Source organism: Cyprinodon variegatus, unplaced genomic scaffold, assembly GCF_000732505.1.
Source record: "Cyprinodon variegatus isolate N-32 unplaced genomic scaffold, C_variegatus-1.0 Scaffold365, whole genome shotgun sequence".
In the NCBI taxonomy this organism is placed as follows: Eukaryota; Metazoa; Chordata; class Actinopteri; order Cyprinodontiformes; family Cyprinodontidae; genus Cyprinodon; species Cyprinodon variegatus.
In genome coordinates this window covers 121717-146558 of record NW_015150818.1, presented here as the reverse complement: position 1 = coordinate 146558, position 24842 = coordinate 121717, and the positions used below count along the sequence as shown (strand labels likewise).

Genomic DNA, 24842 nt, shown 5'->3' with positions numbered 1-24842 from the left:
TCACTGTCGGCTGGGCAACTGTCAACTTAGTGGTCTTCCACATGACAGAGGAGGCCATAACATGGCTGCAATATAAAGTTGTGAAAGTACATTAATATGAAATAAGATTAAAGTACAGACAGAGGGATATATGTGTATTTTTGTATTTGCTAAATGTGAAAACTTTTAATGAAATCAATCTAAAAAAGAAAAAAAGAAACAAAGAAAAAAAAAAACATGATGGACTGCAATTGAGCAATACATTTTGCCAATGGAACATTTTTGCTTCATGTAAAATGGATGTTTGAGTGCTTTTAAAAAGCAACTTTTCCCTTTTACATTTTGAGCTATCTAACGTAGGGCAAAAGAGGACAACGGCAGCCTCTGTTTTGCACAATTTTAACATTCATCTGCTCTTGTTAACATGCTAAAAAAAACTGCAAAAATTAAATCTAATAAAAATCCATTCCTCTAATTGACAAATCACACAATTAATCAATGGAGTAATTAAAGAGTAAAATAGGAGCTGGGTTTAAATGCAAAATACACCCTTGGTGTTCAAAGGAAAATTTTAAATCACCTTTAGCTGACTTTGTTGACGTTATTTCTCCGCAGTAGATATATTCAAATTTGCTATATACAATAAGAAAAAAAAAAAAGAAAGAAAGAAAACATGCAGTTGGGCTTAACTATTCCAAATGTGTCTCCATGGTCAAAATGTGAAATAAAATCCCCTAAACCAACAGCATAATGGACATAACTGATGCAAAACTATTAGATCATTTAAGCTCCAAAGCAAATAACTATGCCTTCCATTCCCCACTGTGAAGGCCCAGCCAATCTATGATCTAGCTGTTTTCACCTTTGTTCCAGACTCATAGAAATCAGAGGGCAGAATCCCTCAAATAATGTGTGCCAGGAGAACATATTTTAAGAGACCATTAAACGTGATACGAGTTTGGGGCTTTTTTAATGGCAGCTGTACTGGGCAATTGTCTGTATGTGTTCTGCAAAGTGCAGTAAAATACCATCTGTGCTTCAGTAAAGGCAGCCTCAAGTCTGTTGAACAGTTATAAGGAGCCTGATGTTGTTGTTAAGCAAGACATCTTCTTGTTAAAATGGCTATTTGCAATACTGTTGGTATTAGTTACACTTTGTTTTTCGTGGAGAGGGCTTAAAAAGCTTTTTAATAGTAAAAGAAAACCTAGAAATACTACATTTTGTGTCTGTTTAAATAATATACTGCTGCACAAGTTTATTTGATAAGAGTCTTTCAATTGTGCATGTTTAACCAAAGAGGATAATTTGAACTCAGTTTTCATTCCAACATGGAGACAATTAAGCTCTTGTTCGGCAAATTTAATGTGCTCCCTACAACGCAGTGATTCCCTGGCAGTTTCTACCCCTTTGCTGAGGCCTATTGCTGGCATAAGCAGCATTTAGGCAGGTCTTTCTCTTTGTTCTCAGCTGTTGTGCTCTGTTACAAACAAGCTGAAGGTAGAGAAAAAAGGCAAATGAATAAATCAGGTATTCACGCTGCAAAATCGAGCAAACAAGTAAGCTCAAGTTTCCAGCTGTCCATATCTGAGATATTCTCAGATGGCCCAGCAGCTGTTAGTGTTCATTCAAATCCCAGGTTAAAGCACCCCCGTGTTTTGACATAGATAATATTCAGTGTTAACATGCTTCAACAAGCTAAGAATAATCAAAAGTGCAAGACATTGAGATTTTTCATTTTGCTCATAAGCTTTAGACTGTAAATAAAACATACATTTTAGTTCAAATCTTAGAATATTTTGAATTTAAAATTGCATAAAAAAAAAAAAAAAAACATGAATTGTTTGATATAGGATTTTGGTTTTCGTCTTTGAAATATAAATTTTTCAAACCGGCAACAGATGATCATTAAAGTGTGGTAGTCCAACTTAAGCACATTTGTCTGCAACTTCAATTCAAAACACATATAAAGCTAGGTTATTCAATTCAAATTCCCCAGGTTCGATGTCCTGTCCCATTTAGTTGTATGTCTGCTTCAACACACCTGAATCAAAAATTCAGGTGATTAGCAGGACTCCAGGAAACTTGAAAGCATACTGAGGAAATAATTTCAGACATTAAATTCAGTTTTTTAAGGTATAAAAAAACATTTAAAAGGTGAAAGACACTGGACCTAGAGGACTGGAACTGAAGATCCCAATACAGAATGCCTTAAAATAAAGGAAACCATTTTCAAATTGACTACACTACAAGTCTACATGTTTTTAACCACTTAAATACTTTGTATGTCTCTGCAGAGGAAAAAGATTATAACGCTTTTCAAAAAAAATGCTACAAAACTTTTTTGCTTTGCCGAGATTTAACAATATTGATCAAAATGACTTTCACTTGTATTTCCTTACAGGTGTATTGAATGTTTCCCATTATCATAAGCTTACCAAAAAAAGATGTTCTCAATCATTACCAACTTCTGTGGATGGTTAACTCGAATTTGGACAAGGAAAAAAAAGGCAAGAAACTTTGTAACCGCAAAGAGCAGCAGGATACACTTAATTCAAACAAGACATGTTTACACATACAGTAGGTGTGCAACGCCTTGAAACTTTTGTGTTTATATTAACTGAATTATGATAAAGTAATGCCAATTAAGTTACACAAAAAACACAATTACTTCTAATTCTTTTTCAGGAGTCAGGGAAGCATTTAAATGCACAGGGTAACTGTTTAAAAAAAAATATATCAATAATTGTGAGTGAAACATTCTGCATAGTCCATGCTGTAGAATAGCCCCCAGCCAAATAAAAAAGAGAAAGTCTCAGGGGTAACTTTTTAGATACCTGCGTATCTGTTGCGGAGAATATTCTCTATTGCAAAGCAGGGAAATGAAACGAGTCGGCAAATTGTTTTGTTTTACTTTGATTAGTTTGAAGCATCTCGACTAGGTGTGGAATTGACTATAATTTAATAATACAAAAAAGGGAGAGTAGAAGGCAACATATTGTCTGACTATGAAGGAGATAGTTAGGGACGGGCTTGTGGATAAACCGGTTAAAATATAAACAGCTGTTTATTTGCAAGACAACTGATCATTTTTATAGTAAAGACACAACTTTTTAAGGAAGGGTAAAGCTTTATGCTATCAGTTTCTCACTTAAAGGTGATTTTCCTGCACTTTACCTTGTGGAGTTCAATGGGTGCAGCAGTCTCTATAGTGTGCTGCAAAATGTATTATACAGACAAAAGCATGCATTTTTTAAGCACCAAAACTAAAGCTCCTTAGCATAAAAGAAACACAGTTATTTAAATATCAAAATTTAACTAAAGATCTTCAGCAAGGTGCATTCATTCTTCTCAAATTAACAGCTGTTGTGCGAGTTTCAATCTTCAGCACCACAGACAGTGACATGCCTGGTTTCCCTTCAAGGCCTTCCCTTTTAAAGTATGCATTCCTTCTTTCACTTCAAGTTGCTTCTTTAAATAACAACGATGAATCAGCCTATACAATACAATATCATTTATTAAGCGGGACATATATATATATAGGGATTCTTCTAATTTTTTCCACAATGTACATTAAGTGAGCAAAGTCACTGAACATTAAAATCAGTCAAAGCTACGCAAATTCCAAAATGTAGAACACATAGTACTGTGAATATGTACTTCATAAATTAGATATCTATTTTCTTGTTTAAATTATTATTGTTGTTCTTAAATAAAAGGGTTGTAAGTCATCTCTTGAGGCTGGAATATGTCGCCTTTACTGTAATATCTTTCTGTCTGCAATGTTCCCTCTTTCTCTCATGTAATAAACTCATAAGCGGCCCACAGTTTGGCTTATTTTCAATACGTTGAGCATTCAGACGCAACACCATAGACAGCACAACAAAAAACATAAAAAAGTGGAAACTTCCATTCGTGCAAAAGAAAAAAAGGAAGAAAGAAAGAAGAAAAGAAAAAGAGAAAAAAAAGCCTCTGGGCGTGGATACGTTTCTCTCTTCCTGGCTGTCCGTAGATACCTCACCATTTATTCTTTAAGGCTATACAAACAGAAATAAAGCATAACACAGTCAGGTTTTTTTTTCCTCCACATCCTCGTCTTCAACGTTGCTAAAAAGTTTGGTCTCCAGGCAATGAGGGGGAAAATCCACACAGTCGACAAGCACATGCCACTCACTGGCCCGATCGATACATTTTAGTCATCCAGATTGCGTAAAAGTCGATAGGTTTGAATATATGAAACTCCAAGGAAACGTTGAGAGTTGACTATAGTGTTAGACGGAGTGTACAGATATTCGTCGGCTTCCTTGGCTGACAGTTTGCAAAATAAATGGCATGTTTTTGAATATACTTTTTTCTTGTTGTTCCTTAACTTAAGCGTAGTCCCGATCCTCGATGATGGGATTATAGAGGAAAGACTAGAAAGCCTGAGAAGGTTGAGTATTTCCATCCGCCCATAAGGGTGCCCCGCTCCAGCTTTAAGTACACCCGGTCCTCACGTTCCACCATCAGCAGCACGCCGTTGCTGGCGGCCTCCCTTGTAACGTCCTGGTCACCCGCGAAAGCGGATATAACGGGATAGTCGTTTTGCATTAGGTTGACCTGAAAAAAAGGGAGCAGAAAAACGGCTTATTGCGGTGTATGTCATATTTCACTGGATAAATGATCAGCTACCACTTCATGCTCTCTTACCTGTATAGTTTGTCTGTTGTAGACCTTCACAACGTGAAAGCTGAAACTATAAATCCCCCTTCTTGGAGCCTGGAAAACACTCGCTTTTAGGTCGAAATGATTGCCGATGTTGACTAAAACCTGTGATCCAAAACGGCGCACAGTAAAGAGAAGCAGTTAGATCAACATTACAGCTTTTTTGTAGTCATGTTTTCGTCTGGCATGCATGGGGGCGCGCGTGCCAAATGTGTAGGGCAGTGCTTGGGAGGACTCTCTGTTGCATGAATAGGCCTCTCTACAAACATCCCAGATGTGTGGATTTGTTGGAGCTACTAATCAAAGCTGTATATCTTCCCTGTGATAAATATCTCTGGAATAATAGTTGCTTTGTTGGCTTCACATCATTCTTTGCGCCAATTTCGCATCGGATTCTTTGAACTATTTCCAAAATGTTCCAAATTGCTTTCACAGTAACTTTTAAGAAAATAGTACGTAATGCCCACGGAAAACATTATTTACCCATATCTATTCTATATAGTATTATTTAGCTGTGTGCAATATTTACCTGATCAAAATAGATGGTCATTGACGTGTTGCTCATTTCAGACGGCTCATGATTAGTCCCGCGTACGGCGGAGAAAGCCACTTTCGCCCCTGCGGAGCGGACGGATATGCCAAGTGAGGAGGTCACCGCTCCATCCGAGGAAGGGTTCGAGTCACACACCACTAGACACTTTCCCTCCAGCACTATGGGCTCCGTGTCGTTCTGGCCGGAGCACAGGACCACGCCACATCCCAAGAAGAAAGCCAGTGCCAGGATGGCACAGGGTCCCGGGCAGCGCGATGGCACCATAGTTGGATCACTGGATCCAGCGTACAATGAGACAACCCTGGCAACCCCTTGGAGGTTTATTGATCACCTGGTTCAGGCTCGTTCCCCCTTTTCCTCTCTCTTCCTTTCTCTCTTCCTCTGTCTGCGATGCTCCCTCGCTCTTTGACACAGACGCACTTAGGCTCCCCTCCCTCCTGTGCGTCTTAGATTTTGGGAGATGATTTACACTGCTATATTTGTCATTCCTGACGACAGAGTAGAGAAAAAAGTTGAAAACTACACGTAAAAAAAACAAAACAACTGAAAGTTAATAACGTTCTACTCGGTGAGCCAGTAATTTCTTTATGCGTAAAATAAGCTCTCGTGCGTAAAGTAAACAGATACTGCCAGTGAGTACAGCAATAGGTAGTAATAAACATCTGATCGTTTGTTACAAAATTAAATATAATTTTACTTTATGATGATGACATAAAACTGAATCTGAAATAAGGCTATTTAAGTATATTCTTTTTTTAAAAGAAAAGAAAAAAGATCCCATTCTTGGTTTACCTGTGCTCTCCATCCCGCTCTTGTGTTCGCTGTCTTTCACAGGCAGAAGTGAGATCCTCTGATCGTTGGAAGAGAGAGAAAAACGAAAGCAGGGGTCTCTAGGCTCTCCTTTCGAGGGACAACTCACGCCCATTCTTAGTGTGTGAGCCGCTGCAAGCAAGGCTCCTCTACAAGTGCCCCTAAAATAAGAGAAAAGGTGTAGACTAATAGCTTCGTTTACTTATTAATCAATTCGACGCCCTAAACTCTTGAGTCCCCAGAGTACGTGTTGGATAGCTATCTTTTATTGTCCTCTATTAACGTGGATCTTTGGTTTTACATGTGACTGTATAAACTTAAAAAAAAATGAAAGCGTTTGCATAGGATAACCCTGGCTGTGCATGTCACAATCAGCATGCATCTTTGTATTTTTGATTCAGGACTTTGGTACTTAGGTTTTTCAATACAGGTACTCGTGCGCCATCCAGCGGCTAAATTCATCTTTGCAGTTGTGCTCCATTCTAGCACAAATAAATCATTAAATAATTTTGTTAAAAAAGAAATCTACAGGCTTCTCCACATCCACAGAAATAATCAAGAAATATTTAATACAGTATGTCAGCTGAAAAAAAAAGGGTCTCTTGAATAAGTTCACAAAGAATAAGCTTCACCTGTCTGGCGAAACTTTAACCTTTTCTTTTGAAGCCCTGACATGTCAATGTCCTTTGAATAGCAGTGTGAGGGCTTCTTCTGCATGCCCCTCAGGGCTTTAATGACCTGTCATTTATACTATTTTTCTACTATTTTAAACTTAAAAATATGCAAACTTGCATGAATCATTAACATGTATTCAAGGAGCTATTTTCTTTAAGTTAATCTATTCAGAATTTAGCTGGAGAAATATAGGCTAAACACATAAACAGGCTTTAGTGTGTTTTAGTATAATTTTCATATGTTAAAACAAAGGACTGCATAATTGGGAAGTGGGATAAATGCTTGTGTGGTACGTCACTTTTCTTTGTTATCTTGTCCTTTTTTTCTTGTTTTGTTAATGTCTTACTCTAATTGCTAGAACAAAAATGTCCAGTTTAAATAGAAATAGACCTGATGAATAAAGGGGGTCCATCGGTCTGTGAGCTGTCCAACATATTGTACTGTATCACAGTCAAACCTGCAATATCAATGTGAGCATAATTCCAATTCAAATTACTATTTCTGTTCTTTGTATGCAAATTATGCATACCAGTGATACACCTGGCTTGTTGAAAGAGATTTCATGGCCCTTGATGCCCACACCTAATGCATTTTTAGTGGCTGGGGAGCTAAAAATCACAAAGCCTGGTGGACTAACAGGATTGGAAGAAAAGACAAAAAGGAAAGGAAAAGAACTATGGAGATGTTTGAAAATTAAAATCTACATCACCATTACAATAAGAGTACTGCAATGATACTTTTTACTGATATAATTGAACCCTATCAATTTTTTCAGAGAACATTTTTGTAAAACCAAAAAAAACAAAAAAAAAACAGCATCATTAAGTCATTAAACCCAATGAACACAATGAGCTTTGGGTTACAAAACAGTCTTTAAATACAAATTAATCGTTGGCAAAAGTAAGACTTCCATAGCAATTCTCTTTTTATATATATATATATATATATATATATATATATATATATATATATATATATATATATATATATATATATATATGATGTGTTTTACATGATACACATGTGAAAGTATAAATAGTGGTCAGGTGAGACAAAACTGAACATTTTGTCAACCGAAGAAGCAAAACACACACAGTAACAACACACCCCACCCTTAATACTACCGTAACCTCTCTTTGAAATAGGATCATTCTGATCCCAGATCAGAGTTAGCGGGATGATAGAGTGTATTGAGTAAACCTGAAATGCTGTAAAACACTTAAGATAGAGAAAGACAGTTACCTTCCATCTGTATAACAATTCCAAACAAAAAGCCAGAGCTTTGTTGGAATGATTTAGATCAAAGCATAATGTGTTAGAATGTACCAGTTCAAGTCCAGGCTAAAATCCAATTGTGAGACAACACTTAAAGATTGCTGTTCACAGGCACACTCTATCTAGTCAAATTGAGATTGAGTTATTTAGTGAAGATGACTAATAACACATGTCAGCCTCTATGTGCAAACCCAGAGAAGAGATACAACAAAGACTTATAGTGGTAACTAAAGTGAAAGGTAGCTATACAAAGTACAGATAGACTGTTACTATCAGTACCAAATATATAGGAAACTATTATTTGTCTTCTTCATCAGGAAGTGATGCTTTGTGAGATATCTTTCCAAAGAAATGGAGAAAAATATAGGTAAAGGTTTTATTCTTGTATTAAATATCATATTTAGACACTGTACCTTATCAACAATTTGGTAAATAACTGACAAAATATAAATCTGTTACTCTTCAAACCTGAGGCTTCACTAAATCTGAAATCCCAAGTTTAAACAGCAAATCCCTAATTTTAGTCTTAATGATGGTTAATACTTTTCTGCTCTCAGTCTCGTTTGTCAAGCGTTGCTCTGTCAGAGCTTACTGGCAAACCATGCAGAAGGGTGACATCAGGTATCCAAGAGCCACAACTTTCCCCAGGCCTTCCAAAGGACAGACAACTACAGAAAACATCAAATGTCAAGTACAGGGGGACATGCTCGGAAAAGAGATGTGGCCTACTTAATGTTACCATACCAGGGGCTGCTGTTGCCCTGAAAGGGACTTCACTTCTATCAGGAAAGCTGATCGGCGAGACTGACAACAGAGTTATGGTTATATTCACTGACAGCCAGCAAAGCCTACTGGCCTCCTTGAGTAAAGAGGACAGTTATGTGATGGGTATTAAAATGAGCCATCTGTTTTAGATATATATATTTATTTATTTATTTTTATTTTATTTTTTATTTTTGCAATATGTTTTGCCTTGTGTTCTTTATATGTCAGAAATAAGATTACATCAGCACAGCTCCACTAAGAAAGACATGATAAGATGTGAAGCAATACATTTTTTCTCCTTCCTTCTACACTAATGGGATCCTTTGTCTATACATCTCTATTTAACCTATACAAGTTATTTTTACACATAATGCAAATAAAACCAAACTCCAAGCTGGCCAACAGCATGTGCTAGTACAAACATTTTAAATATCTGCAAGACCATCTGTCCATCTGTGTGTGCAGCTTTAAATAATACTGTATATTAATGTCTGGAATTAGGTCACAATATTGAAGTCTTAAAATAAATAAATAAATTAGGATTTATCTTGGAATGCGCAGAGATGCAGTTGGTAGCAAGAAGGTCCTGGGTTCAAATCCCAGCTTAGAGTCTTTCTCCGTGGAGCAGGCATGTTACCTTCTGCTCATAATCTGAAAAATAATGACAGTTATGTTGATTGTTGACCCGCATTTGTTTGTGTGCTTGGGTATATGTCTGTATATTGCCCTGCAATGGAATTGTGACCTTTGCAGAGAGTACTTTGTTAGAGATAGGCCATAGCACCACATGAGCCTGACAGACATGTGGTAGTAGATGGATGGATGGATGGCTGGATGTATCATCTCTTGTGTCAGTAAGATGCCATCCCTATCTTAAATTAGACTAAAAGAGACCAAAAAAAAAACTTTACTATTACATGTTCTTATATGGCAGGTTTTGGGTTAACTTTATGATTAAGTTTAATATTTGGGTTAAGAGACTCACAGCAGACAGTACTATCTCCCCATTGGTGTGGGTGTGTGTATGAAAAGTTGATATAATCACAATGTGAAGTTTTTATTCATCTTAGATTTAAATTAAGTAATTTAAAGCCGTGTGTTCTTCCAGACACACATATATATATATATATATATATATATATATATATATATATATAGTGCAAAATAAGTAGCAAATGTTCAATATTTTGAACAAACATCTTTTAATGCAAACAATGGTTTGTTCGTTCATGGGATTGCTATTACACATTCAGCAGCTTGTACTTTTCTGAAATCATCAAATATATTAAGATAAGACAACATTAAAGATTTTATCCAGTGCCGTTTTTTCCACTATTATGCACACCGATGAAGTCTGGATTTCTACTTCTGGGTTTTACAAAATGCAAGGTTTTAAAAAAGTGCAGCAATGAGAACAATTGACAATTAAAACGTGCGGTTGTTAAAAATAAAAGTATGACATGGAAAATAAGGCTAGATCAAGTGTAACTAAGATGCATTTTAAATTGAAATTTCTTTATGACTCAGTATAAAACGATATTCATCATTTAGCCCAGGGGTCTTCAACGTTTTCCAGGCCAAGGAACTCCAAACTGATCGACAGATGGAGCTGGGACCCCCTAATTATACATGTTGTATGAAATTGTGTTATATCAAAATGGTCCTATAGTCACTCTAAAACATACGGAGTCATGTAATGAAAGTAATTTCACCCTGGGATTATTAAAGTATCTCTGATTCTGATTCCTGGTTGATGGGACAGGTGTTGTGAATGAAACGGTGTCCAGCTTGAAAGAGCTCCAGTGTGTCGATGAATGTGTGCATTGATGACTGAAAGACATCTTCTGCCTCCATTTATCTGTTTACTACAGTGTGTTGAATTCATGTTAAATTGTATTTAAAGACATTTCAATTAGTGGAAAAAAATTGCAGGAGGGGAATATAAAATAAGTCTAACTCCAACCAAAACTTTCGAGACTCCCATGCATTACTTCCGCGGACCCCCTAGGGGTCGCGGACCCCCTGTTGAACACCTCCGGTTCAGCCTACAGTATATTCTGGTCAATGAGTGGGATGTTGCCTGCCTTTATTTTGAAGGCACTCTAAACTATTGGAACCGAACTATCTGCTGTTCTCCTTTTCCTGTTTAAGAGTCGCCATTTGTTGTTACCATGGAAACGAGACGCAGAACGTGAAAGCTTTATAGTCTGATGTTATATTACAGGCGCACAAGTGAACAGAATTGTGAAAGTGATCTAGAGTTTCCTCCGCGACATTAGCACATAATTGTTTGGCAACGCGCGTGGATTGTAGCGTAAAATGACCCAACGATATTTTTTGTCATAAAAATTTTGATATGGCATCTTTCAAAGCAGTTACTCCAAGACTGCGAGCAGGGAGTGCGTCAAAAAGAGCGGACGAACGAACAGCAATGTCCACTCAAAGTCTCTTTGAGAGGTAAGCAGTCAAAGTTTTATTGTAACCAATATTCTCTCAGTGCGCATAATGCGCACACAGCATAATGAAGACCAAGAAACAAAGCTGATAGGCCCGGGGTAAAGTTTGTGGAGAATTTCAAAGTTAGAGTAGTTTATTATGCAGTATCGCATGGGATATCTTTGCAAAGAAATCTAATAGAAGGAAGGGGTAGAAAACGATCAAGACATGGCTGTTTACTTCAACTAACAGATTGGCAAAGAGTAAATTAATTAGAAGCAGCCAAGTGGCAAATGGTAACTTTGGATCAGCTGCTACAAAGAATCTATCTATAGGTCAGTTATGGCCATACCTACATAATACCTATGGCATAAATCTCTCCTTTATTGTAGGCAAGAATAAAGTTAAATGTAAGTCATATAAAAAACCTTCTTTAGGTTTTTTTTAAATATATGAAATAGACCAAGAAAATGATTTTCTGTTTAGACATGACCAAACTGTAATTTTGTTTACCTAATTGCAAAAAGTGTGAATAACTAGCATCATAAGATGAGAATCCATTTGTGTTGTGTTGTAGAATGGCCTCTTTATATTTTCAGACTTAAATCCGCTGATTATTTGTGCCTTGTTTTTATTTGTGTAAATACTGATCATTTCCCTCCTCTTCACAATTGTATAATGCTTTTAATGTTTTTTTTTTTAATCACATAAATGCCAAATACAATTAAAAGGTTCTTTCTGTTGAACTGTAAGTTTTATTTTTTTTTAAATCAAGGGCTGTAAACTCTTGCATGGAACTGTACACATAAAAAGGTATCAGGCTAGGCATAAGGTCAATTTAGACTATTTCAAGTGTATAAATTAAGTCTCTTTTGTCCCTTGTGATCAATTTAAAATACTTAACAAGTGTGCCCTTATTTCTAATCACAGGGTACCAACACAGTTATATGGAACTTGATTCTAATAATTTTAGTATGAATGGAAAGACTGCAGCCCTGGGAAATTGGGAAACTTTACTATTAGAAATGCATAGGAATTCTATACTTAATCCTCTTTATCAATTTTCCAGACTGCCACCTGAGATTCTGGTGAAGATTCTATCCCACCTGGATGCCTCTGCACTTCTCAGCTTAAGCCACACCAATAAGCTGTTTCATCAGCTTGCCAGTAATAAGTAAGTTTCATAGAGTGATGATCAATAAAATAAAAGAAAAACTTTTACTAATGTAATATACAAACAAATAAATAGGACATATGATTAGGACTACATTTGAACAGTTTATGGTAACGGTATTGAATACTAACTGCGTAAAAACAGATGTTTTTTTTTACATGTTTTTTACATGTTCTTAAAGAGACATATTTATAAGCTAAAACTAAACAGGAACTTTTTTGGTTACTGAATTAAAAAAAGGATAAATTAAATATGTCAAACACATATTTATGGTTTGTAATGTAGAGAGATGTAAAGCTATCATTAAAAGACTGGGTATGTCACTGGGTATGGATTGCTGTCAGACTGTTTGTCACTTCATTTTAACTATGTTGCATTGAAGCACAGCCTGACCTTGCTTCCTTGTTTTTCACGCAGCCTGTATGTCTTTATGACTCCACAAAGAAAATAACTTTTGGCATGAAATCAGCAAAAATTTATTTGTCAGTCAAATGCCTATTCAAACTTTAATACATGAAATTTTTTTAACTTATTCTCTTACCTTTAAAAGTGTACATTTATGCCATAGAAAGGTGTGACATTTCAAACATTTTCAAATATATGAGGAAGAGAGTTCACTTAAAGGTTAAAACAAGATTTCCCAGACAACCAGATCTTAGAGCTGCTTTTTTTATTGTTCCATAGTAGTTTTTGAGAATTAACTAGAAAATTGTGTAGTTTCTTACAAGTTCATAACAGGATATTTTTTAGGTTTACCAACCATAGTCTTTTAATGTTCTGTTTCTCCTTGTGCCACATATAGTGCTCTGTGGAAGAAGCTTTACATCACTGATCTTGGCAACAATAAAAGGCAAAAAACAAAGAGTGAGAAGGTCCAGCTTTTACCTAAGAAGACTGGTGATGATCCTGTGGGCTACTGGAAACAGCTGTATTTTAAGACAGTGGCACATCGTGACATGAAAAAGTGGAAATCTCTTCTTGGAGCCGTCAGCAGCCATACTGGTCTGCCGAGCCAAACAGAGCAAGCCCTCAGGTAGTGTAAAAAACAGATAAATAATCACATGTAAAAAAAAACCAACAACAACTAGTTTTTAAATTTCAAACCAGTTGAATGTAACAGTGGTTTGATTTTACTATGCAGTCACTTACTAATACATAAATGAAGGAATTAATAAAAAAAGAAATAGAAAAAATATTAGGGATCACTTGGATATTAAAGTTTGTCTATATATGTCAATAGTGTTTTTCTCCTACTTCTTTTCCCCAACTATAAGCATTGCAACTAGGGATCTGGGCTCTATTAGGAGGAGGGTAAGTCTTTATAAATCCAGCCTTGCTGCTGAGCAGGTTCAAGGGCAGGCGGAAGGGAAAATCTGCCTGCTATCCAAAACATAATGTGGTTCGTTTTTATACTGTGCACTCTTAAGGACATTTTCTTATTAAAGGTGAGAGAGGAGGTCTGCGTCTGAATGTTGTGTCTGCGCAGAGGGGATACTGGCAACTATGTGTGTGTGTGCTCCTCCAGCACCTCCACTGCAGTTTCTGCTGTGTTTTTATAACCTCTGATTAGAGGCTGTGCAGCACTCAATTTTGAGTTCTCAAGCCGTTGTTGTGCTACACAGGGGTGGGGTGAGGGTTTAGTAGAAATAATTGCGTTCTTTGCAGAGGCTGTCGGAATTGTTGAAATAAATTACTTAGCCCCCTCAAACCCTCACTGACAATACACATACACGGATGCACGCCCCATCATCTCTTTCCTCCCTCCTTCATCCCACCAGCTGAGACAATTCCCTACAGGGGTTTTGTCTGTTAGAGACACTGAGGAGCATGCGATTTACCTTGGTAATAATCATTTCACAAGACATCACACACACAGACGATGCAGAGTGAAACCCCCTGGGTCATTCGCGGCCTTCTGGGCTGCTCCAGTTTTTAAGCTTTGTTTCTCCACTTAATTGATATTGGTTCGTGCCTCAGCAAGAAGCTGGCTACAATCACAGCGGGGGCAGTTGTGAATCACAGTTTAGACAGAATTGGATCAAGAGATTTATCACAACAGCTGTTGTTTGATTTCATTCGTTGAGCATCATTTTATTAGTCAGAACAGCTTAAAAGGAGTCATGCAATTCTCCCTGACTTACATAAGAAATGTTAAAGCCACTAGGGTTTACAGTTTTGCTGATTTGAAAAAAAAAATAGCAGCAGTCAGCTTTTGGCTAATCTCACTCAGTTTATTTGTTTTGTATTTAATAAAGCAGTCGGTTGTTTTGGCAAATTTATCTTTGTGTAAGAAGCAGCAGCTAAACCTTTGCATGTTTGTCCCTCTCCAATGTATTGCTTTATTTCAGCAATGTTTTATCCCTCTCTAGAAACCTGAATGTCACTTGGGAACTGACCATCACTGATATGTCTGGATGTGAGAGTACATTGAAGCTGAGTTGGTCCCACTTCTCAGAAACCTCAGTGACACTGTGCTGGTGTGGTGGAAACTTCTTGCCCGACTACAAGAGGATTTCCAGCCTTGAACTTCACGGTGTCAGGAGGATTGCCCTCTGCCGCTCTGGCTTAAAGAAGTGAAGACAGCTGTAGTATCTATTTCAACACCTTTCTCCCTCTGTTTTCTCATCTCTTTTTGAAACTAACTGTACTCTCTACTTGATTTTTTCAGACCCAACAGGAAATCCCTAATGGCAAAGATGGATATGCAGTTACTAACTAAAAGCCCACAGGTTATTGGACAGGACCAAATTTTGCAATTGGAATTGCTACAGCCTGGGATCATCTTTGGTCTTTGGAAGGTAACATCCAGCAGCTGTGTTGTTTCTTTATTATTCTGTCTTGCTATTGCAGCAAAAGCTGTGTGATAAAGCATAATTCATCTCATGACTGATGTAGAAATCACAATTACAAGCTATGAATGTGTCTCTCCTTGCAGGGCCAGAGGTCTGTAGCCTTCATTATGTTTACCCTCCACTTCTACAAACTGGTGGAGAGGAGCATTCAGGGATCTTCAGATTGGTAGGCTGCAACACAGTCCTGCTCATAAACTGTCAGTTTGTTTTTGTTTTTTTATGCCTTTTGTATTTTGTCATCTTATAACTAAAACCTTCCATGTATTTATATAAACCCATCATTAGAGCTTAAATATAAAGTGAAAAAAAAAAAACAGATATGGTTTTCAGCACTATCTGAACCATGTGGGATCTACTGCAACAATCAGGCAAGTACTCAAGAGGCTCATAGAAACTGCAGTAGAAGCTATAACTATTCATTGCACACTCTGGTCTGTATGGCAGATGAGCAAAAAAAAAAGCAATAAGGGGTCAGGTTTGCCATTAGATAGAATCCCTGTGGAGGGCAAAGCAAACATGGAAGAAGGTACCTGAACTGATGAGACCAACAGTCTACTTTTTTGCATACAAGCAAAGCATTAAACACAAGGAAAAGCTATTATACATATTCCTGAAAACAAGCACCAGCTACTTATTGAAACAGTTGTGTCAGGGTCATATGATGGGGCATTTTTCCTTTAGCAGACTATAGGAAAATTGGGGGTAAGAAAAAGCTTTTGTAAAATGTAAAATTGTAAATGTAAGTCATATAAAAACTGTTCTTTAGTTTGTTAAAATATATGCAATAGACCAGAAAAAAGATTTTCTAGGTATCCTCAAAGTCTTGGAAAAATGGACAGAACTTAATACAAGACAATGCTGGAAGAAAATCTTTTAGAGGCTGATGATCTGAGTTTGCTTGAGATAATACAATAAAATCTGAAAAAGTTTACTCTTTTTGCTAGACACTGTAAATCACCATCACCATGGCATTGGTTAATAGGAAAAGGAAGTTATGATGCCACTTTTGATGTATTCATAATGCACAGATTTATAAGCCCTGGTAGTTAATACAGAGGCCCTGATTTTTGCAATAAATCAAATACTACTTTTGTTTCATGTCCTCCCTAAAACATGATCTAATACATGCTGTCTGATATTTAACATTGAAAACTGTCAAAAATTGAAACATTAAATAGGGATCAAAAAGCAGTATATTACAAACACATTCAATCCTTAATGTTTTTTTAATGATTTGTGGATATAGCACCCTCTACTGGTGAATTTAAAGATCTTAGTATCGCTGCAGTACATTAGGACTTAGTTCCTCCAACAAAAAAATTACACCTCTAAAATAACTTTGTACCAGTTTAATTTTTGTTCTGTTTTCATTTAATCTTGTGCATTTTCATCTTCTTCAGTTACTATGTAGAGCCCATCATCCAAGCCCCTTTTGATGACATAGACCCTGAATATGGTCTCCATGGTTACCAACTACACATTGTTCTCCACAACGCTGAATGCAAATTCATGTCTGAAAGCTTTTCCCAGCTCTTTTGTCGCAGAGGTAACCTATTTCTGCTTATAATCTCCAAGTGGCACTGCATTGGTTTACATGACTATTCAAAATCAGGAGACAATGAAAACTTTTTTTTTCTTTTTTCTTTTACATTTTTTTTCTGAGAAAACTTTGGATATACTCCTCAGTGCATAACAATAGTGAAATGTTCAATGGTACCCAGCTTAATTAAGCCCATCTTCTCACTAGAACATTTATTTCTAACCATTTCAACCTTGAAATTGTACATTTTTAAGAAAAAATGCTATTGTATTTTTTTCTGACTGGTTAACCAGTCTTTGTAAGTTTTCTATAATGCATCCATATTATTAAGTCTCTCTCACTTGATATTTTGTACTTCCTGAAAACAAGACCCTTTTCTATAAATAGGGAAAGTTTTTATAGCAACTGCTGTAAGCTTTCTACGCTTTGTTGTCCTTTTTATGCTTTAAATAATCTTAAAGAGACGGTTTAAAGAAAAAAGAATTAAGATTATATTGACCAATTGTTGAAAATACAAGGTGATTTGGTGATTTATTTTTTAAAAGAGTTTATTTGCTTGTTATATGGTTTATTGTTTTAGCTGACATCTCTGATGGATTCATCCAGCTCACTGCCATTAGCAGAACAGGCTTCTCACAACACATCCAGCTGTCAGGGAATCTCACCCTGCCCTGGCGGTGTGAGGCATTGGAAGGCACAGTAGAGGTGAGTTTATTACAATACTGCAACAACAACAAAACAAGTCCTTGTAGATTGGCTTTGATAATGCAAAACCTAAAGAAACTTTTTGACTAATGTTTACTTTGCAACACTTTCTCAGAATTGCTGCATCATGTCTCTGACCCTGCTGGATGAATTCAGGCAACCGTTCAGTTGTGTCGCTTCTCCTGTTTCTGTGGAACTGGAGAAGGCGGCTGTGTCTTACGACTATGATGGTGAACACTATCTCATCCGATATGAGAGCTCAGACATTCAGGTGAAGATGCAGCTTGTAAAGACGAAGAAGAAAAAGCAGCTTGTCATAAGTTTGATTGTCTATGTCAGTGTCTGTTTTGTCAACAAGCATTTTAGAAGAGATTACTGATGTGTTTCTCTGCTGTTTTGTACTGACTGAATTTTACAGCCATTGTGGATATCGTTTAAAATCTCCTTTCATTAAAACATTGATTTTTAAAGACATCACTTGACTTTTTTTTTCTACAAGACCAGGATGTATTATTTTAGATAGATGTCACTTTAAAATAAATTAATAAATAATAAAAAGGAACAGGAATATTATCAATTAGGCTATGATATATACATATTAATTGAAATTTACAGGTAAACTTTTAACTTTAAACTTAAACTACATCAAGGTTACCTTTTTAATCCATTAAATGTGTGTTTATCAAGATTTGCTTATCAAATCAATTTATCCATTCATTTTCCATCACACTTTATCCTAGCTGGGGTCGGGAGTGGTGCTGGTGCTCCAGCTGTCTAGGTGCGAGAGGCAGGGTACAACCTAGACAGGTCCCCAGTCCATTGCAGAGCCACTCAGAGACAGGACAAACAACCATTTACACACACACTCACACCTAGGGAGATTTTAGAGAAGCCAATTAACCTAACAGTCATAGTTTTGGACTGTGGGAGGAAGCAGGAGTACCCAGAGAGAACCCACGAATGCTCAGGGAGAACATGCAAACTCCATGCAGAAAGACCCTGGGCAGGGAATCGTACCCGGAAGCTACTTCCTGCAAGGTTCTTGCTACCCACTGCCCCACTGAGCAGCCCACCCAATCAATTTATGATGCAACATAAACTTTCCTTTGTGTAAAGCAAGTAAGAAAGCTGGTTGTTTCATAAATGCACATTAAAGGACTACAATGATGCTTGTAAGCAATTTGCCAAATTATTCTTTATATCATTTGACAGTTAATTTAGAAATATACATTTCTTCATATTTTTGATAAGAACAAAGTACCTTCTAATTTTTTAAGTATGAAAGTGTGTAGAGCAAATCAAACCACATGTCCATTAATCATAAAAGATTGGACCCAATTTATTTTTTACACACAGGTCATTATTTCAAAATCTATGGCCTTTAAGTATTCATCTTTATAATTTTTCATTCCATCACTTTAAATGTTGGGAATCAAATTCTGTTCTCTGATTTCTTTTATATTTTTATTTTAAATGGGTAGAGAGCATGCAGATTATGTTATTCTGGGTACTTTTTCCTTCTTTTAAGGATGGTTGGGTTTCTCTGTAATTAGTTATGTGTCATTTTTTTTCTTTTCTTTTTTTCTATTTCTTGATGCTGCTAGCTTTTTGTGATCCATAATCCCATGCATTGAACCTCTATTTTGACTGGTATGTTGTGAATAGAGGGTTATATTCAATCTTATTATATTATCATTAATTTTTTATCAATGTTTAAAATGAAACCTGTGGCTTTTGCAAACTGCAGGTGTGTCCAAATAGTCAGAGGATTCTTAACTTTATCTGTAAGAATAAAAAGGTGTTGAGGAGCTCTGTGATTGTAATGAACAGTAGAGGTGAGATGCTGCCCCCTTGTCTAATAACTTTACATTTTTAATATCAAGCAATTGATCTCCAAAGCCACAATCTATTCCTTTATAAAAATAAAACCATGTTACACTAAATCAATCAAATGCTGTTAAAAAAAAAATAAATAGAATAAAATTGTCATAATTTATTAAATGGAATAATTAACCAAACAAATATAAATTACTGTAAAATTATTGAACTTCTTCAGATATACATTTGGCCTTTGTAAATATTCCAATAGTTTAATTAATAGGCTCTAGATTGAAAAATTAAGTTCATTTTGGCTTTAGATCTCGTTAATGCTCCTCAGCTTTGTTTTTAAAAAATGTATAAAGTTTAGTCTATAAATGATTGATATTACATCCATCTTATTCACCCAGTTTTATTTTTATTTTAGTATGAAAATAACTATGTTTCCTTTTTGGTTTATTTTGCTACATGAAATGGAGAATCACACTTTTGTAAGTATTTTTTTTTACATTTTTATATGTAAAAAATATTCCTCTCTTCAATTAATCAGATCTGAATTTCCAGTAACCTTTGAAATTGTGTTTGATTTAAAAAAAATATTAATATTTAGAATGCAATGATAACTTGCCACAAACATGTAATGCTAAAAAATATCTCAGAATATTATCGATTTATGAAACAGCTTCTCCCTTCTTTGCATCAATATATTCATTACTTGCCGTGGTGCTCAAACTTTGACAGAATGTTGACATTTTCATATTAATATATGAAACTCTGTGGGCTCTACAGTAGTTATTATATGCTTAAGGATAAGGTAACAGAGCAGGCTTCTCAGTTGTTTGTAATTCATTGAGCACATCACTAGATGGAGGTAAGTCTTACACACTGGGGCTGATCATGATTTCTTTTTGGAATACAACAATGTCCAGGGTGCACCATTCCTTTTGCCCGTGGACTGCTAGAGAAAGGCATACTACACTATGCTTAGGTTTTTGGACATCTCTACTTGAGTGCTTTTCTCTAAGGATTTTCTACTTATACGCACTACATTTAAACTCAAATATATTTACTTTCTACACCTAACTTTCTCAAACTGGGTCATTACTTCCATATATATTGATAACTGAAAATCCAGAGTGCAAAAGGAAGCTACTCAGATTAAGTCCACCGATAGCATGGGTTGCAAAACATTGTAGATGTTAGATCAAATTCTATAATGCAAGACATTCCCTATCTATTATTCCTTTGTTAGATTTCAAAATTATGTTTTGATTACGTTTTAAGTTTTATTTCAGTTTTAATGCTATCAGCAGCTTTAATAGTGTGAAAACCAGAGCGCCAAAAGTGTTCAGCCTCTCATGTAAGACTTCTGTTCAGTTTATCCATATTAACCTGTGTGAAATTGAGTAAAATTTGTCAATCTTAGGAGGAAAATAAATTAACAGATATTTAGGTGCCTACAGATGTTGTTTTTTGTTTCTTTTAGAGTTTTTAAAAATAATTTTATATAATTTAAACCAAAAATGTTTACCATTGTACTTAGGAACAATGTCGAAGCGAAGTCTTTTTTACATAAAGAGCCTCAGTAATTACACCATTTCTTGCTAAATTGCATTGGAAGACATAACCTAATAATTTTCAGATGAAAAGCGGCTGTTCTTACTGTAGGCATGTCTGGCACCAGCAATAGAATTAATGTTGAGGCAGTTTTTCCACATTGTTACCATGCTGATGATCAACTAACGTTGCCAATGGCCAAACAAATATAAAATGGATGTGGATGGGTGTGGATAATAGGCACTAAAAAAACAAATCTTACTTTCTTGCAGAAAGGCAATCATCATTTTGAAAAGACACTTTTCTTTTTTACATAATTTGAATCATATTCCTGAACTCTCAAACTACGAAGTGGGAAATAGATACAAATTGTATACTTTATTTACTTTTTAGGCTTCAATAATAAAAAGAGACATTAACTATGTATATTGTTTGGGAGCAATCACCAGAGCTCTTTAATTTCTTTGACATATTCCACAGCCAAATTAACTTCTATTCATATTCAAAACTGGACTTTACTTGATATTGCAAAAAAAAAAACACAAACAGACTCCAAAGGCCAAAGAGTCATATAGAAAAAGCGCTGAGCACATAATAAACTGAAAGATAATATGCAAATGCCATTGCTTGGACTTCTAATAACACCTACGATTTATGACTTTTCAAGTTGACATACATTTCCATCTAAATTAGCCTCACACTGCTGTTTGCTGTCATCATCATCTGCTGCAAACTGGCAATTCTTCATTCCTTTTCATATGAAAAAAGCACGACCCAAGGGTAATGTGTGTTGGTAATGGCCTGGCAAAATCTGAGCCAGTTATTCATGTATTTGAGTCACATAATGGCTGAATAGGTCTTACAGGTGCGGCTGGGGCCAAGGACTGTGACGCTCAGAGTTTGCTTTGGAAGAAAGTAATAACTTATCCTAATGTATTTATTCTTCTTTATGAAATGTATTTTCTGGGAAACATGCAGCGATGCAATATGTGTCGATTTGAATAGAATTTCAACAAGGCACTTATCCAGCAGAGGGCTCTCTTTGGTAAACAATGAGCTTTATACTGCCAGCCCAGTTTTCATTTTTTCAATGCTATCAGTTCAGTGACAGAATTTAAAATAGATATCAGCCTTATATGATAATCAAACATATAAAACAACACAACACTATGAACAAAGGGAAAATAATATACAAGAAATTACCATTGTGTGGGGATTCAGTGGCACGATGGGCCATTCAACTTAGCTGTCTTAGTTATCACAAAGACTAATCTTCAAAGAAAATTGCTTCCATTTTTAGTCTATAATTCTCTCCCTTGTCAGAAACTAGTTTAGCTCACGAATGGTTTAACTTTACAGATCAAGACACAGTTTCCGTACATTTAAGTGGTTTGTCCTTACAAAACCCTAATAATTGATATACCACATTTATAAGACTGTTGGGTTGGGATGAGATGTCAGTAAAGTTAATTATGCATATGATAATCACTGCAACATCTGTGACAACAGCCCAAAATGTCTTTGCCAAAATCCTCTCATGAGGAGATCCATAATCAGGCAAAAGTGATTTGTAGATACAACAAATTAACAGATGGCCCAACACATTACAACGCCGGACATGAACTTCTGCATAATTATAGTGTAGATACTGCACTCCCCACTGTCATTTCCTTTCACCTTGCTTTGACAACCTTTATAATCATGCTGAGAGGTAAACGAAGGTTTAAAAAATCCTGGTTATATCTCTGTGTAATATCATCCATTGGAAATGGTAATGAAGTCAAAGATGGACTTTATTTGAGCGAAAGTTTACAGGCAGATCTTAAAGGTTTTGCTCCATTTTTTCAATGGTTGGTACTCTATGGGAGAAAAAAAATATGAAAAATCAATAATTCTTGACATCAATGCATTCTAGCTTCAGGAACAGCCAGGCCAAAATAGCCCACAAAGCATCCCTGACTAGATGATAAAAGCTGAAGCTGCTCTTGCTGACAGAAAAAAAATTAAATCGGTGACACAAAGCCAATCTAGCTCTACAAAGCATGACCAAAGTATATACAGTACTAAAAATAGATACAGACAACCATAAGTCTAAATGTTACATAGGACCTTGTGTAATGACAGTCTGTTGGCCTAAAGGCTTAATGATGCAGCTTTACAGTGTTTTTACAGACCTCTACTGGCTGAATAGCTGGGGGCAGCTGTAGAGAGGGCAATCGATTAAAGATGGAGGACTGGAACTTTAGCCTCAGCACAGCACACATAAGTACCTATAAAAGCTGTCCTGAGGCAATTGTGTGAGTGTGACGCATGTAAACATAACCTCATTATGCTCAGAAGACGTCACAAGCCAGAACTTTTTTATACATCTTTTGGCAAAAACACACAAGATCCTGGGCTTGATTTTTCTTTTATTAATGGTCTGCTTAATTAATTCTTAACTCATCAAGTCTTGATTCATTATCCTAAGAAAAGATGATAAACGACAGAGTTGTGATAGTTTTAAACTCCATAGACAATCTGGTGAACAAACTTCAAGTATCATTGCTATATTACCTCCTAACAGATGAGCATCTTTCTTGATGCTCAATAAACTTGCTCAAGAGATAGTAAACAGAAGGGATCACTTCTTAAGCTCCCTCATCCACATCTTTTACCTCAAAAAGCCTAAAAGCTGCTCCGTGTCTAAGACAAATAATTCAACATTGTTGTGATCTCCCCTTGTCTCGCATGTAACTGTGGGGCTGTAATAGAGGAGAAGAGATGGCATGTGTCAGCACATTATGTTGTACATGGTTGAATCACTTCCTGCAATTTGATGCTTCGCTAGGTTTTATTCTCACAATAACATCCTGTGTCTCTCAGGTATCAGAGCTGTTATTTGTTGGACAGGTGAAGTGCAACCCTTTTCTTCTGAAAATCAGCTTTTGAGTTCTGTAGAAAAAGGTCATATAATCACTAACATGCTAAAGATTGAACTGAAACAGCCTGGATTATATTCATTTTTCTTATAGGACTTAGATGGTTCATTTTCAGCTTATGATACCATTTTACAGCTATGCAAAAAATATAAGGCTACAAAAAAATCTGTTAAAGGGGAACTCCATTTTTTTAACATTGGGCCCTTGATTTTACATTATTACATCATGTTCTACTCACCCATATTAGTTTTGTGTCATTTGGAGCTATTCTGAAGATATTCCGTTATATCTGAGTAACGTCTTCCTATGGGCAAACGACTTGAAGGCACAAACTAAACTGTTCATAATGTATTCTTCACAGTACGCCAGCATTCATTACATGTAGGCAAATCACTGTCCCAACATATCCACGGTTATATTCTTTATATTTATATATTTTTTAAACAAAGCGGAGTGTGAATGACGTCATCCGCGCGCGCCGGCTACCATTCATTCATCCTTTCTGCTAAACTGCTGCTAGTTTTACTCACATGCCTGGAAGATGTCTAGTGCTACTACCACAGATGATCTCGCTCTCGAAATGGGATTGAATGATTCAGATTAGCTAGCCGAATGAATATTAGGGTTAGAGCGTAGCCGCCTGTGGCCCGTGCGGTTTGAATGACATTGCATAGACATTCTGTCTATACAATCAGCTGGTTTCATTAGATAGAAAACTTTGAACCAATCTGACTGAATGATCTGGTTTCAGTAAAAGAAGTTAAGCAAATCCTGCTTTGAACTGTCCAAGATTTTGAAAGCTGTCTTTGGTAAAACACACAGAGCAAATGAACAGCTGAGAATCAAACTTTGCAGGGATCTTCTGATACACAAAAATATTCCATGCCTGTTGTGTCTTCGGATCCTTGGGAAGACTGTGAAAAATGTCCCCTTTCTCCCTGCAGCCTGGAACACTGCGTTTACGCCCATGGTTCTAGCTCATTTTTAATAGAGAAACTGCCTGCTTTGTAATTCTTGTAGAAGTAAACCCAACTGTAGGCTAAAGAAGCTAAACTGGTGTCTTACATCTACCTCTACCTGT

General features: G+C 36.2%; 2 protein-coding genes across 2 annotated transcripts; one reads left to right on the top strand and one right to left on the bottom strand.

Moving 5' to 3' along the window:
- Positions 1-229: 229 nt before the first annotated feature.
- Positions 230-6336, bottom strand: cbln2 (cerebellin 2 precursor). The gene is made up of 4 exons (XM_015386349.1): positions 6026-6336; positions 5210-5721; positions 4666-4785; positions 230-4575 (listed from the first exon to the last, which is right to left on the bottom strand). The coding sequence occupies exons 2-4, from the start codon at positions 5495-5497 to the stop codon at positions 4378-4380; spliced, it is 606 nt and encodes a 201-aa protein (XP_015241835.1). The 5' UTR covers positions 5498-5721; positions 6026-6336; the 3' UTR covers positions 230-4377.
- A 4615-nt stretch (positions 6337-10951) lies between these two features.
- On the top strand, positions 10952-17930 carry fbxo15 (F-box protein 15). Its single transcript, XM_015386353.1, has 9 exons — positions 10952-11215; positions 12264-12368; positions 13171-13401; positions 14738-14941; positions 15037-15166; positions 15304-15386; positions 16621-16766; positions 17341-17465; positions 17581-17930. Exons 1-9 carry the CDS (start codon positions 11115-11117, stop codon positions 17842-17844), a joined length of 1389 nt encoding a protein of 462 aa, XP_015241839.1. The 5' UTR covers positions 10952-11114; the 3' UTR covers positions 17845-17930.
- Positions 17931-24842: the final 6912 nt, after the last annotated feature.